The sequence below is a fragment of the Esox lucius genome, chromosome 13 (genome assembly GCF_011004845.1).
Source record: "Esox lucius isolate fEsoLuc1 chromosome 13, fEsoLuc1.pri, whole genome shotgun sequence".
Classification (NCBI taxonomy): domain Eukaryota; kingdom Metazoa; phylum Chordata; class Actinopteri; order Esociformes; family Esocidae; genus Esox; species Esox lucius.
This window is the reverse complement of record NC_047581.1, coordinates 32802587-32819049: the sequence shown is the minus strand read 5'-3', so window position 1 is coordinate 32819049 and position 16463 is coordinate 32802587. Positions and strand designations below refer to the sequence as shown.

The 16463-nt window shown below is 48.0% G+C and overlaps 1 protein-coding gene across 7 annotated transcripts in view; it reads right to left on the bottom strand.

Annotated features, from left to right (window-relative positions):
* Positions 1-318: 318 nt before the first annotated feature.
* The window catches only part of ccser1 (coiled-coil serine-rich protein 1), an 86267-nt gene continuing 70122 nt past the window's right edge, over positions 319-16463 (bottom strand). For 2 of the 7 annotated variants that reach the window (XM_034296355.1, XM_034296356.1), the window contains one exon: positions 319-3349. In XM_034296355.1, the coding sequence (XP_034152246.1) occupies positions 2479-3349 (871 nt within the window). In that variant the 3' untranslated portion in view covers positions 319-2478. The remainder of the gene's footprint in view (positions 3350-16463) is intronic. The other 5 variants (XM_034296358.1, XM_034296359.1, XM_034296360.1 and 2 more) reach the window with 5 other exon arrangements.

Here is a 16463-nt window from a genome sequence, read left to right as displayed (position 1 = left end):
CAAAAGGTCGGATCAACACCGACCAATGGTTGACAAATACCCTGGGGGCAGCTGTGTTACCTGTTGTTGGCCGGTTACCGTACCAACCATATCAACAGGGCACTGGCTGAGTCATTTCATTAGGGCCCACTCCTCCACTCTCAGAGCCGGAGCTAATGGAGGGTGTCTTCGGCTGTAATGAAAAGGGTAGCAGTCGACCCTGTGGGATGAAGCCTTCCAAACATTATGAACCAACACTCAAGCAGGTTGGATCAATGTCACCCAAGACCCACTGATGTACAAACGCCAAGAAACATATTTATTTTTTTATTAGGAGTAAATAATACAGAAGGTGAAAATGCAGTTAAAACTTTGTTTTGCTTCTTCCTGGAACACTTGACATTGCTTGTGTTTAATCTCTAATTTCTCTACATTGTGATCCCTGTACATTTTAAAAAATAACCTTGAATCCACATTGATATTAACAGGGTTTACCTATGTACAATATACAGAATATATCATCATATCACAACTGAAAGTTAGTCACATTGTTCATACATGTTTTTTTAAATAAGTAATTGTGCTCCGATTTAATAAAACATCAAATAAATAAGGCAGACATAAATAAGTGAGTCAAAGTAGAGAAAGTGTCTTGGACTGTGTGGTCACTGAAACTTGTGTCGTTCCTCACAAGAAAACAGATCCTTGTTCTTCAGTTCGGTACATATACATGATTTGTTCAGGAGAACTCAAACACATTGTCCACATAATTATGCTCATCTACCATGAGTTCCTCTATGTTCCCATGTTCCTACGGTCCCATCCCTCCCCCACAAGAGCAGTATGTGCCACTCCAAAAATCAAATAATTAAGCTGCTGATTGGAACCAAAAAAGGTACCAATCCACTTTAACTATGCAAACATTTTTCTTAGGAATGATTCCAGTCAGTTTGAAAGAAAGCAGAATCCGGGCGTGCGTATAAAGGCTGGTGTAATGACTGTTTGGCAGAACAAGTGCAGCTGTCTGCTTCCACTAGACCCTCACCGTCGTCATGTGATACAGACAACCCTGCTGGTAACTCCCTCCTCCCAGCCTCCCCTCCTCCCAGCCTCCCCTCCTCCCAGCCTCCCCTCCCTGTCGCCCTCTCTAGCCTCCTCTCTAGCTGGGTGTGACAATGCAGGGCTTGTGGAAGTAGGCAGAGAGAAAGAGAGAGACAAAAACTGAGACAGAGAGAGAGAAGAAAGAGGGACAGAGAAAGAGGAAGAAGTGAGGGAGAAAGAGAGAGGGGGACTGGGGGTGGACCGGGGGGACCGGGGGGAGTCGGTTGGAATGGGGAAGGGCTACATTTGCGTATCTGCAGGGTTTCCTTCACTTCTATGAGTCTTGGATTCTGCTTCAACTACAATACACTGGGGAGTGCTGTGGAATTAAATGGGATCACAGAGACGGGCAGACAGAGACGGGCAGACAGAGACGGGCAGACAGAGACGGGCAGACAGAGACGGGCAGACAGAGACGGGCAGACAGAGACGGGCAGACAGAGACGGGCAGACAGAGACGGGCAGACAGAGACGGGCAGACAGAGACGGGCAGACAGAGACGGGCAGACAGATGTTTTTACTCCTATGCCTCTTCAGTGATGAGTTCAGCACTGTGGCAGTTTCCTCATGTATCCAAACGTATCGTAACAACAGTATTTCTGTAAACGCATTTCAAAGGTCATAGATTCCCAGCATTCCCGGTTATCACCGTGTCCTGTAAATGATATTGTTTTGTAATGAAAAGATGAGACCTAAATATCATCCACTTTTTTTTCAATAGGTGACAGTTCATAGACAGTGTGCTACTCTCATCCAAGACATAAAGACAACAGGCTGTGTTCACTCAGCATCACAGAAAAACTGACCTAGGACCAGGTTGACTATATAAATATCGCCTTACTGATAGAAAAGGCCTGGATCAGAAATCCCAATTTGAGACGCTTCAAGACAGTCCATGATGAACCCTCCCAGTTTCCAGCATCCACTTATTTATATATAAAAAAAAGGATAACGGTCAAGTGTAGAGAGACAGTCCTATTAAAAGGCTGTAAAAGTTATTTTGAGCCACACACTTCACTGTACAAAAGCCCCCCCCCCCCCTTGTTAAATAGGTGTTTATAATCTTAAAGCATGCAGATATTAAAGGGTTAATGAATGAAACTTTCTGTGTGGCAGAACTCAGAGTCTGGAATCATTTTACAGAATTTGGCAAACATGAGAAGGATGCACTCGCATCAGTCACATTCTGTGGTGCTGTGAGCAGCCTGGGTTGTTCGCGTCAGTCATACGAGCCCACCCACAAGGCATTGTAGCTACAACGCTTACGGAGGTTCCCTATCTCGGCTGGTGTTGAGGCAGACGGGGGAAGCACTCTCCATGTCTCCGGGAAAGGGGTCTAATAAGTGTGTGTGTGTGTGCGCGCGTGCGCATAAGCAGCTTTCAGCCAACGCTCATCATTCAGCACCGGCCAAAGGTGATAGACGGACAAATGTCCTGTAAACGCTGGCAGGCTGACGGACTGGTGTGTGTGAGCACATCTATCAACCTTCCAATCTGGCCAAACGTCAAGACGCTCAAATGCACAGGACCACATTCAGGGTCACGACCCCACTGAATGACAGCGAGACGCGGGACGACAAGAGCAACGGTACAAGAAGAGCAGCGAATGGTTTGATCTAGACAGAGAACGGCTGAGGTGTCCGTTGCAGGAGGTCCTGAGCGGGGAGGCGGAGCTCCCGGGCGGCGGCCACTCGCAGGTGGGCGATGAGAACGTGGTCTGGGGGGGGTCTCGTCCTCAGCCGTCGTGGTGGGCCAGAGCCTGCAGCTCGGCTGTGTGGAGAGAGTGCTGCAGGAAGACGTTTTTGCGGCTGTACATGTGCAGGGAAAGCGGCCCTCTGGGTGGCTGGCCCAGGCGACCCGTGAACGAGGAGGAGGAGGAAGAATGAGGCTGCCGTGGGCTGGGCACAGGGGCCCTCTCGCTGTCTGAGGACAGGCTGCTGTAGCAGGGGCTACCTCGGCTCTGGAGGACGGAGGTACTGCCCCCACCCCGGGGAATCTGGCTGGCCGGGTGGTCACCCCTTCTGACAGCCCACGTCTCCAACGATGAGGACAGAGACCCCTCCGGTCTCCTGGGGGCTCCCGTAGGGTCCCGTCCGCCCCCTGAGCCACCGGAGACCAGGACGGGGGCCGACACCGGGGTTGGGGCTGGGCAGTGGCGCTCCTTGCTGGCAGCGGAGTGGCTATATTGGTCCGCGGTGAGAGACCGGGCCGCCCTTCTGTCCCTTGTGCTGATATTGTTTTGGCTTGTTGCTCGGCTTGGATGGTTGACCTGCGGGAGAAAAAACAAGAAGGGGCGGGAAGGAGACAAAACACGGTTAAACAAGAATCTGACACCAACATATCTGGTTAAAGGCAGCAGCATTTTGACAAGGCCTCACATAGTTCCTGGAGCGTTCGTGGAATAAGAGTTTCCAGACCAAATGGAACGCTGTTCAGTAAAGACACCAGAACAAGCAGCATGCGGGTGTATTCAGAGACAGGCCACCGAGGCACGTTTCACAGACCACTGCTCCTCTCCGGCGACACAACCACTGCAGTTCCTGACACAAAGGCGTTTAACATGCATTTTCACGGAAAGCGACTTGGACGCATTTCCCCTTCAAGGACACGCCGCAGCCGGAAGGCCGAGCTGCGCGCCAACAAGGTCAGAGGTGAAGCATCTGAAAACAGACGCTCCGATTTTTTGGGGGGCACTAACTAAACTCGATCTGAGTCCACAGGAGGCTACAGAGGAAATTAACTGAGTCGACAGCCCAAAAAGTAAAGCAATTTCCTTACCAACGTTTGATACAAATCTACTCTGAGCAGGGCAATCTAATTACGCAGAGCAAGGCTAATGCAATAACTTTGGAGGTGCAAATGGAAATTGAATCCAACGTTGCTGGCACAATGTAATATCTCTGTGTGATTGTAACCCAGAGGAAAACAGATGCAGACAGAGCATCCTTATTGGTGAGGAGTAATGGAGCTTTATGCCCGTCTCCATCATTACGCAGGCAGAGACGGCTCACCTTCCATTCCATTCCGCTTTACAAAACAATCAATGCTGACACCGTAAGACGTTTAAAAGTAAGTCGAAAGGACATGTTTGTGGTGAGCGTAAAGCAGGGCTGCGGTGTGCTGAGTTCTCCAAGCATGTTGCTGGGGCAAGGGGGGGCAGAGAAGTGGGAGGCGTGAAGGTGGAGCCTAAGACGGGGAGGGGAGGGATTTACAAACTTGGGTGTCCTCTCAAGTACACACTCTGCGGCATCCGGCCTGCCTCTTAGCCAGCGACAGCCGCGTGCACCAAGAACTCAAGATGATGCGCGCGCACACACCCACACGCATACGCACACATGCACGCATGCGCACACACACACCCATACGCACGCATGCACGCACGCACACGCACGCACCACACCTAAAGCGTGACCCAACAGAAAAACTGAGAGAGTTAGTGTGAAGTAAATCAGAGTGATTTAAAGGAAAGCTTCCACAGTCCCAGTCTTTATTGGGCTGTGAAGAACACCTCAAGCTGCTAATGGCAGAGCTCTTTCTTTTTTTTTAAGCCCTCCAGCTGATTATATGCAGAAGTGAAGACGCAACACAGTTTCATCACTTCCCTCTGTTTTAGAGTGCAGCACTGCACACCCGTCCACTACAGACAGGCAGACAGACAGGCAGGCAGGTAGGCAGACGTGGGCCATACAGCTCCCTTAACACTGTCAAGCAGGTGGAACTGCTGCTGAATCACAACGTTCTTTGTCCTTAACTTAGGTTCAGAATGAAGAGGCAGGCAGCCAGCCAGTCAGCCGAGCTACAGAGGCACAACCAACCAGCCAGCCAGCAAGCCAGTCAGCCGAGCTACAGAGGAACAACCAGCCAGCTGAGGTACAGAAGCACAGCCAGCCAGCCGAGGTACAGAGGAACAACCAGCCAGCCAGTCAGTAGAGCTACAGAGGAACAACCAGCCAGCCAGTCAGCCGAGCTACAGAGGCACAGCCAACCAGCCAGTCAGCTGAGCCACAGTGGTGCAGTATGTCACTCAGCAAAGCTAAAACAGCACAGACAGTTAATCAGTCAGAAGAGATACAAAAGATCAGTCAGTCAGTGGGTAGGGCTACTGCAGCAGTCAGCCAGTGGGTAGGGCTACAGCAGCAGTCAGTGGGTGGGTAGGTCTACAGCAGCAGTCAGTGGGTGGGTAGGGCTAAAGCAGCAGTCAGCCAGTGGGTAGGGCTACAGCAGCAGTCAGCCAGTGGGTAGGGCTACAGCAGCAGTCAGTCAGTGGATGGGTAGGGCTACAGCAGCAGTCAGGCAGCAGAGGTACTCCAGCCATCTGACATGTTCTACATTGGGACACTAAGGCCCAATAAAGACACTGACAGGTTTGATGAGGTAGAGTCCTACTTGACTGCTCTCTACATGTGGAAGTGCCCACTGCAACTCCCTTCTCACTCTCCACCCAAAAGAAATCAAGCAAAACCAAATAACGCGCAAAAACCTCTCTGGGATCCCAAACTCAAAAACCACCTGGCAAAGGGCTAAAACCCACACGGATAACTGTTGCCAAGCTTCGGCTCTCGTTGCGCCTGCCTCTCGGTGTCATACCACAACAGACGTCACGCCGCACGGAGCAGATGCCGGAGACAACCGAGGCACAATCGGTGTCCTTGTTCACCGTGTGCGATTACACAATGTAGGCATTCCCGGACCCCGACACAGGCTGCCTGAAATAAGCTGTGACAGCGGAGGAACTGATGACTGTCGGCTCTGACAGGGCCGGCCGTATCCTTCCCTGTGTCACCTTGCTGTCAATCACCCCCCCCCCCCCCCCATGTCCACAGCAGTGTTTACGTTCTGCCCGCCTGCCCATACACCAGTCTCTCAAAACCTGCTGGCGGCAGGGCTTTGCGCAGACATCTAAAAGTAAAAACTGGACCCCTGCTCATGTCAATGATTGCTCAACGGGCAGATGTCCCAAGCCCATTCTATGAATTTGGATTTCTGGGTTTTAACAGTACTCACACACAACAACATTTCTACAGTGGGAGAAAGACCTTCTGCGTATATACAGTAGTGGAATGGGGGTTGGGGTGAATTTACCACTGGGACTAATAGGAGGGCAAGGCTGGGTATCGTATATATACACTGGATAAATATATCCACCAGCATTCTGCCTGCACTCATCCCTTTTGCTGGCAACATTGACTCACCACCTCAAATTCTTGGTTTGTGTAAATTATCTCGGCGAACCAAAGTGTTTCTGCTGGAGATACTGAAGAGACAGCCTCCTCCAGTTGGTGACATCAGGAGGCTGGAGATCTGAGGACCACACACTTTTGACAACAGACAGGCTCCAAACCGTAGCCCCCCTCAACCACTAGCCCCCAGCCAGGCTCCAAGCAACTACACGCCCCTAGCCCCCCACAGCCCCTAGCTCCCCAGACAGGCTCCCAGCCCCTAGCCCCCCAGTCAGACTGCCAGCCCCTAGCCATCCCAGCCAGGCTCCAGCCAATAGCCCCCCATCAGCCGCTAGCCCCCAAAAAAGGCTCCCAGCCCCCGAACTAGCCAGGCTCCCAGCCCCCGAACTAGCCAGGCTCCCAGCCCCCGAACTAGCCAGGCTCCCAGCCCCCGAACTAGCCAGGCTCCCAGCCCCCGAACTAGCCAGGCTCCCAGCCCCCGAACTAGCCAGGCTCCCAGCCCCCGAACTAGCCAGGCTCTCAGCCCCCGAACTAGCCAGGCTCCCAGCCCCCGAACTAGCCAGGCTCCCAGCCCCCGAACTAGCCAGGCTCCCAGCCCCCGAACTAGCCAGGCTCCCAGCCCTTGCCCCCTAACCAGGCTCCCAGAGTTCTTTAGACTTCATAGCTTGGATTTTACTCTAAAGTGCACTGTGAAATGTGGGATCTTTTAGAGACATGTATGTGCGCCTTTCTAAATCCTACCCAATTACCTGAATTTGCCACAGGTTGAGTACAAATCATCTAAAAGATGATCAAAGGTCACAGGATACATCTGAACTCAATTTAGAGTTTAATTGGAAAGGGTCTGAATACTAATGTACATGAGATATTTCAGTTGTGTTTTTTTTTTATATATATATATATATACATATATAAATTGGCCCAAATGTGCAGAGATTGATAGCGATTATAAATTCATTCACAACAACATGTGGAGAAAGGGTGGTGATCTGAATACTTTTCATGGCCACTGTATGTGCTTTGTTGAAAGCTTCATAAAGAAAGGCATTTATTAGTAAATAGGCTACAATAATAAATCAGACCAAATGTCTCTTTCAGCACAGTTAAGGTAATTATGATGCTGTGAATAATGAGTCTTGACATTAATCTTTGGCAAGAAATGACAAAGATGTCTACCACCTCTACCATCTCCAGCACGTTGACAGAGCATGAAGAATTTTGGAATGAAAAATGACAAAATATTGAACAAACCAGGTGAGCAAAGCCACACAGAGGTGTGTCTAACATGTATTGACACAGGTTTTCAATAAAAAAAATAAAAAAAAATAGTATCACCACTAGAATCACAACTAAATCCAATTCAATCACTCTTTGTAACGCAACAAAATGTGTTCAAGGGGGTGAACACTTGAAACTGCGGAGAAGATGCAAAGAGAAAAAAATAAGATGGGATTCCTGGAGAAGAAAGAGACAGATCATATGATAGGAACAAAGAGTGACAGGCTGCGAGGAGTTACAGAAGAAAGGAAGGGGAGAGGGGAAAGATGAGAGAGACACAGACAGACAGACAGAGAGAGAGAGAATTGGCTGGAAGTTGGAGTAGTAGGCGTACAGGGGACTGGTAGCACGGTGATGAGGGTTGATGGAGCGTGGAGCTGATGGGAGGCAGGGCTTCATGTACATCAAAGGTACCCAGTACCTACTGCACATCCCCCCCCCAACACACACGCACACACACACACACACACGCATGCACAGCTGTCAGCTCTGCAGCTGATAAGATGCTTTACTGAGCCCGTCTTCTTCTCACTGACAGCACGGGACCAGGATAAACAATAAGGAAAAATACATATCGGGGAGTGGGGGGGGTTGTAGGCAAGGAGGAAGAGGAGCCGCTCATAAATTGAGTTTCCATCAGATAGTCTCGCAGATGTCTTTGGAGTCTGATGATAACACTGCAGGCAGCTGCCAGCGTGTCACATCCACAAAGCAGATGTGCCGCTCGACTGCACTCCGGTCCCGTTCAGAGAAAACCCACAGAGGGGAGTGGAATCGCAGCCAGATAGCCACTCACTCATTTTTGTAGGAAATTAAAAAAAAGGTCTGCCTGGATGTACGATTCGCCGCAGTATGTCCATACGAGTTCCAGCAGGACATGTTGTACTGGTCTCTTTCAGAACACACACACACACACACATACGTTTGTATGGCTATCCTCATGGGGACCAGAAATTAGAAATTGCATGCGCCCTTGCCCTAATCTTAACCCTAAACCTAACCCTAACCTAAACCTTAAACTCAATAAAGTAATATGTATGCCTAAACTTAACCAACAATGCCTGGACCTTAAAGAAACCCCAATTCTAACTCTAAAATGAATTGTAGGGTTTGACCCTAAACCTACACCCTGAGCCAGAAATTGACTTTTGCCTCACGGGGAACGGCAATTTTTTGGGGGGTTTTATTATACTCATTTGGTCCCCATGATTATAGTTAGACCTAAAATACACACGGACACGCCCACGGACACGCCCACGGACACACTAACACTTCCACACGCGCGGGCACACTGCAGGGATTCCTCTAGCGTCTCAGTTGACTCGCTTAGAGCTGCTTCCAGATTCCTTCGACCTTTCATCCGCCGGCTGAGAAACCGAAACGCAACACCACACCAGACATCTTCCGCCGGACAGGTCTAGGATCAGCTGCCCACCCGCCCGCCCAATCCTAACCTTCAACGTTACCTGCGGGAAATGACCCCAGATGCCTAGGGGTTAGGGTTGTTCAAGGCCAAGATGGCACCGAAACACCACCATGATGGCCTTTTGCTCAACAGGGTGGAGTTCAACAGGGTGAAACACCCCAAACCTTCACCACACCTGTGGGATATTTGAATACAAGTCAGGCTAAACCCAGTTCATGTCCCTGTTTACATGGCAGAAACTTCCACAGTGAAAATACAGCTGCAGACATTCCTCGCTAATTCAGATATAGCCCTTAAAACAGAAGCTTTCCAAATGAGGTTGGGGGAAATTAGTTTGCAAAAGTTATTTCTCTAATTACGTTTTAATGAACTATTTTCATTCTGAATAATTGAATCTTTTGTGAAGAAAAAAAAAAAAGGCCAAGTAAGACTTCATTAGCCCACATTCGGGAAAAATTTAATGTCGTACATTCTCTCTGGACGTCCCATTTTTATCAGGCAAGAGTCACCACAGCCAGACCAGAATACACAAACGGTGGGTGGGTTGAGTAGGATGTCTTTACAAACGCTGGTGGGTTGAGTAGGATGTCTTTACAAACGCTGGTGGGTTGAGTAGAGCTCCTACACTAATAAACCCCCAACCCCTGTGGCTGTGATATAGGACACGTCACAGAATAGTCGTAAAAACGTGACAGCAGCCGTAGTGAGAACGTGGCTCCGGCAGCAGCCCCTCCCCATCATGTCAGGAAGACTCTGCAACATATTTTGCTAGTAAAGTGTCTAATTAAAGCCCGACCTTGGTGCTCAAAGGAAAGGAGAGAGAGTTGGGGGTGAGAGAAAGGAAGAGCACGAAACGGACAGAGGGAAAGGAAGAGTGAGTGAGTGAGGGTGAGTGAGGACGTTGTGTCCTTCGTGGACCCCCTGGAGTGCACCTGTCACCTGGGCAGGACGGCGGGAGTGAGGGAATGCTCCCCCGACGGAACTAGGGACGGATGCCTGCCTGTCTCATGTCTCCCCCACCTTGGGGGCCCTGACAGCCATGGCCAGCTCTTCCCACGTCGTGGTAGTCCCACTGGCTGGCCTGACGGGGTAGGGGGGGTGGCGGGCTGGGGGGGTGGCGGGCTGGGGGGGGGGTTAGGGGCGTACTGAGGCCCTGGTTAATTACGACCATTGTATCCTCTGACAGCGTCCTACAGGGGGATTGTGTCCGGTGCCTAGCAGCAGTTCCAAAGTCCATTCTCAGGGTACAAAAGTTGTGCGCGCTCACTCATGGTCCACACGCACGCACACAGCTTTGACAGCCGTCTCTGAAAGCCAACCTCCTAGCGCGTTCTGGGTTGTGAGCGTTCTGGGTTGTGATACTGAGAAGACAGCAGGGCAGAGATGAGCAGATCCAGAAACGTCAGTCTCTGTTTGGTGACAGATCCGAGGACTAGGAGGAGAATGCCCTTCCGGTTTAGCCATACTGCCAACCTCGAAGTCAACCGACCGGGACGTCGAAATGTCCCCTCTGTAACCTCGTCCCAGCAGGGTCCTTTTTACGTCATTGTATTTGGCCCGAGTGGCAAAGATGGTCACAGTCCAACTAAAACCCACGCCACCTCATCCAAAGGGTTGGGAGAAGTGGAACAGTGCATATGGTCCGACTGTCGGTATTGGCTATGACCGCTAGGCTGCTATGAAGACATATCTACCTCATATATAGACAGGCCGTATGTATCTACCTCATGTATAGACAGGCCGTCTGAATCTACTTCATGTATAGACAGGCCGTCTGAATCTACCTCATGTATAGACAGGCCGTCTGAATCTACCTCATGTATAGACAGGCCGTCTGAATCTACCTCATGTATAGACAGGCCGTCTGTATCTACCTCATATATAGACAGGCCGTCTGTATCTACCTCATATATAGACAGGCCGTCTGTATCTACCTCATATATAGACAGGCCGTCTGTATCTACCTCATATATAGACAGGCCGTCTGTATCTACCTCATATATAGACAGGCCGTCTGTATCTACCTCATATATAGACAGGCCGTCTGTATCAACCTCATATATAGACAGGCCGTCTGTATGTACCTCATGTATAGACAGGCCGACCGTATGTACCTCATGTATAGACAGGCCGACCGTATGTACCTCATGTATAGACAGGCCGACCTTATGTACCTCATGTATAGACAGGCCGACCTTATGTACCTCATGTATAGACAGGCCGTCTGAATCTACCTCATGTATAGACAGGCCGTCTGAATCTACCTCATGTATAGACAGGCCGTCTGAATCTACCTCATGTATAGACAGGCCGTCTGAATCTACCTCATATATAGACAGGCCTTCTGTATTAACCTCATATATAGACAGGCCGACTTTATGTACCTCATATATAGACAGGCCGTCTAAATTGACCTCATATACAGACAGGCCGTCTGAATCTACCTCATATATAGACAGGCCTACTGTATCTACCTCATATATAGACAGGCCGACTGTATCTACCTCATATATAGACAGGCCGACTGTATCCACCTCATAAATAGACAGGCTTACTATATCTACCTCATATATAGACAGGCTGACTGTATCTACCTCATATATAGACAGGCTGACTGTATTTACCTCATATATAGATAGGCCGTCTGTATCAACCTCATATACAGACAGGCCTTCTGTATTAACCTCATATAGAGACAGGCCGACTTTATGTACCTCATATATAGACAGGCCGTCTGAATCTACCTCATATACAGACAGGCCGTCTGAATCTACCTCATATACAGACAGGCTGTCTGAATCTACCTCATATATAGACAGGCCTACTGTATCTACCTCATATATAGACAGGCCGACTGTATCTACCTCATATATAGACAGGCCGACTGTATCCACCTCATATATAGACAGGCTTACTATATCTACCTCATATATAGACAGGCTGACTGTATCTACCTCATATATAGACAGGCCGTAAGTATCAACCTCATATATAGACAGGCCGGGTGTATCAACCTCATACACTCACCTAAAGGATTATTAGGAACACCTGTTCAATTTCTCATTAATGCAATTATCTAATCAACCAATCACATGGCAGTTGCTTCAATGCATTTAGGGGTGTGGTCCTGGTCAAGACAATCTCCTGAACTCCAAACTGAATGTCAGAATGGGAAAGAAAGGTGATTTAAGCAATTTTGAGCGTGGCATGGTTGTTGGTGCCAGACGGTCCGCTCTAGAAATCAAAGAGAACAGCGACTACACAAAGTGACGAGTAGCAAGATCTGTATAAAATGGAGGCTTTGCAAGAATTAAAGAAACATGACTACAAACCCGATTCCAAAAAAGTTGGGACACTGTACAATTGTGAATAAAAACAGAATGCAATGATGTGGAAGTTTCAAATTTCTATATTTTATTCAGATTACAACATAGATGACATATCAAATGTTTAAACAGAGAAAATGTATCACTTTAAGGGAAAAATAAGTTGATTTTAAATTTCATGGCTTCAATACATCTCAAAAAAGTTGGGACAAGGCCATGTTTACCACTGTGTGGCATCCCCTCTTCTTTTTATAACGGACTGCAAACGTATGGGGACTGAGGAGACAAGTGGCTCAAGTTTATGAATAGGAATGTTGTCCCATTCTTGTCTAATACAGGCTTCTAGTTGCTCAACTGTCTTAGGTCTTCTTTGTCGCACCTTCCTCTTTATCATGCGCCAAATGTTTTCTATGGGTGAAAGATCTGGACTGCAGGCTGGCCATTTCAGTACCCGGATCCTTCTTCTATGCAGCCATGACATTTTAATTGATGCAGTATGTGGTCTGGCATTGTCATGTTGGAAAATGCAAGGTCTTCCCTGAAAGAGACGACGTCTGGATGGGAGCATATGTTGTTCTAGTACTTGGATATATCTGTCAGCATTGATGGTGCCTTTCAAGATGTGTAGGCTGCCCATGCCACACGCACTCATGCAAACCCATACCATCAGAGATGCAGGCTTCTGAACTGAGCGCTGATAACAACTTGGTTTGTCCTTGTCCTCTTTAGTCCAGATGACATGGCGTCCCAGTTTTCCAAAATGAACTTCAAATTTTTATTCGTCTGACCACAGAACACTTTTCCACTTTGCCACAGTCCATTTTAAATGATCCTTGGCCCAGAGAAAACGCCTGCGCTTCTGGATCCTGTTTAGATACGGCTTCTTATTTGACCTATAGAGTTTTAGCCGGCATTGTGTTCACTGACAATGTTTTCTGGAAGTATTCCTGAGCCCATGTTGTGATTTCCATTACAGTATCATTCCTGTATGTGACGCAGTACCTTCTGAGGGCCCAAAGATCACGGGCATCCAGTATGGTTTTCCGGCCTTGACCCTTACGCACAGAGATTGTTCCAGATTCTCTGAATCTTTGGATGATATTATGCACTGTAGATGATGATAACTTCAAAATCTTTGCAATTTATCTCTGAGAAACTCCTTTCTGATATTGCTCCACTATTTTTCTACGCAGCATTGGGGGAGCCGCTGCTCCTCCACATCGAGAGGGGTCAGCTGAGGTGGCTTGGGCATCTTTTTCGGATGCCTCCGGAACGCCTTCCTGGGAAGGTGTTCCGGTCCCATCCCACTGGGAGGAGACCCCGGGGAAGACCTAGGACACGCTGGAGGGACTATGTCTCCCGGCTGGCCTGGGAACGCCTCGGTGTCCCCCCGGAAGAGCTAGAGGAAGTGTCTGGGGAGAGGGAAGTCTGGGCATCCCTGCTTAGACTGCTGCCCCCGCGACCCGGCCCCGGATAAGCGGAAGAAGATGGTATGGTATGGTATGGCATTGGGGGAATTGGTGATCCTCTGCCCATCTTGACTTCTGAGAGACACTGCCACTCTGAGAGGTTCTTTTTATACCCAATCATTTTGCCAATTGACATAATAAGTTGCAAATTGGTCCTCCAGCTGTTCCTTATCTGTACATTTAACTTTTCAGGCCTCTTATTGCTACCTGTCCCAACTTTTTTGGAATATGTAGCTCTTGTGAAATCCAAAATGAGCCAATATTTGGCATGACATTACAAAATGTCTCACACTTAACATTCGATATGTTATCTATATTCTATTTCGAATTAAATATAAGTTTATGAGATTTGTAAATTATTTCATTCCTTTTTTACTCACAATTTGTTCGTACATACATTTGACACGTAAAAACACGTTCTGACGTAATACCATGTCTTCTTTAGCACAAACATTGAATTCCCTTGTTCCTTTTTGGCAATTATATATGGAACAAATCACACTGACCTAGAAATCACCCCCAAAAACACACAAAAAAAACACCTATTGGTCCCCTAGTGTGAAATGTCCCTTAAAAAGGCTCATTCAAACACTTACGATATGCTATAAAAAAAAATACAAATAAATGACCACTTTCTGAAAACTTTGGAGAAAACTTTAAATTGGGTCATTCCCATAGTTGTCCGGCTTCTATAAGGAGGCCAAGCAAAATGTCACCCAACAAGCTTAGGTCACTTTACTTTGAAAAGGGGAGAAACACACACATAGTTCCCTCTATACAACAGAAATGAGAGATAGTGTGTGTGTGTGTGGGGAAGAGGGGCTGCCTCGCTTAGAGGACCACATGAAGAAAGAACACAGCCAATTAATGATTATCAGATTTCATGTTACCAATGAATATTCATCTGCCATATTTGTCTACAGAATATTCTTACTATGCGCCTGCAGGCAATCCGGAATGTGAAGATTCCAAAAGAATGCCCTCATCAATATGCATGTTCCTCTGCTTTCATTAATGTTGCAGTAAATTGTTTTAGATCTCGGAGCCCCTCTCTCTGCATCCACAGACTGAAATATTAAAGCAGACGTGAACGGGGTAACATGGCAAACGCCGATCTGTTGTAGTCCCAACTGGAGTAGCAGCAGGCCAACAGAGAGTCAGAGAGAGAAAGAAAGAGAGCTGGGTCCCGGGCCATACTTCTCTAGGGCTCTTGGAGAGCAGGGGAGGAGAATGGTGGAAAGAGGAGGGCAGAGGATAAAAGGGGAGAGAGCAGGGGAGGAGAATGGTGGAAAGGGGAGGGCGGAGGATAAAGGGGGAGGGAGAAGAGGGGAGGAGAAGGGAAGAGAGCAGAGAAGCAAAAAAGGGGAAAGAGAAGAGCAGGTGGACAGGGAAAGAAGGGAGCAGGAAGGGGAGGAGCAGACAGGAAAGTAGAGGAGGAGGAGAAATGAGGAGCGGGGCGGAGAGGGTTAAGTTATGATGCAGTACCTGCCCTAGTTTCATCTAACTAATGAACCAGAGGTGCCCTGAATCTGTCCAGTGGCAAGGGCCTGAGTTGTCCCACCCCGCAAAAAAGGCTGCGTTTCTGTGTAGGGATGGTGTGTGAACACGAGTGTATGAAAGCGCGTGTGTGAACACGTGTGTATGCCTGAGTGAGTGAGGGCACGGCATGTGTGCGTTTGAATACACATACCTGTGTGGGTCTGCGTGCGTGCGTGCGTGCGTGCGTGAGGTTCTGTATGTGTGTGCTAGTGTGTGTATAATACACATTTTACTGCCCTTATGAGAATCAGTCTAGTATAGTAATCTATGGCAAATCATAAAAAGGGAAGGCATTTGCTATTTTGGAGTTGGAGTTAAGGTTAGGGTACAACTGAGGTTAGAGTTCAGTTTAGATTTTGGGGGACTTAAGGGTGGTGAAAATAAGGTTTTTAACAGGAATACAGTTTGGTCCCCAAAAAAGTCCTATCATGTTGGTGTGTGCATGCAGTGGTGTGTCGGCCAAATGGTTGTGAGAGCAATGATTCCTCAAAATTTGTCCTCACAGGCCTCAAAGATATAACACTACAAACATGTGTGTAATTACATATACAGTTAAGGAGGGGTACCATTTAGTGTTTGGTGACCTGTTAGAACCATGTAGGCTCGGTGACCTGCAGGGACGTGTTTCGAAGCCCGACTGTTACACAATAACTGTCACACAAGGTTAAAGTCTATGAAGGTGCCGATGGCTTGTGCGGCTGGGAGCTGGATGGAGTGATGGCCAATCACTGCCCAGGTTTCAGCAGGGACTGAAAAAACACAATTACTTAAATATATATATCTTTTTTTTTTTAAATCGACAAGATCTTGGATTGGCCAACATAACGGTGTGTTCCTGAATTGAAACAGAGTTATCTGTTGCACATGCTTTCATATTATTACAGTTCAGTAGCCTCCATGTTGCACTGATCCAATACCAGTATCGGGTATCGGACCAATACTGGGCACATGTACTCGCACTCATAGGAATATGCAGATGCCACATCATGGAAACACTAAGTGAAACTCTATGGTTGTGTCGGTTGTGTAGAAGTGGGAAGACGGAAGATTTGTGTCAGCAATGACACAAGTAAAGCGGAGTGCCAGCTCTGCTCTGTGGAATTGTCAAGAGGGGTAAAGGGAAAAACACTAATTTAACACAAGCAATTTGATCAAACATCTTCAG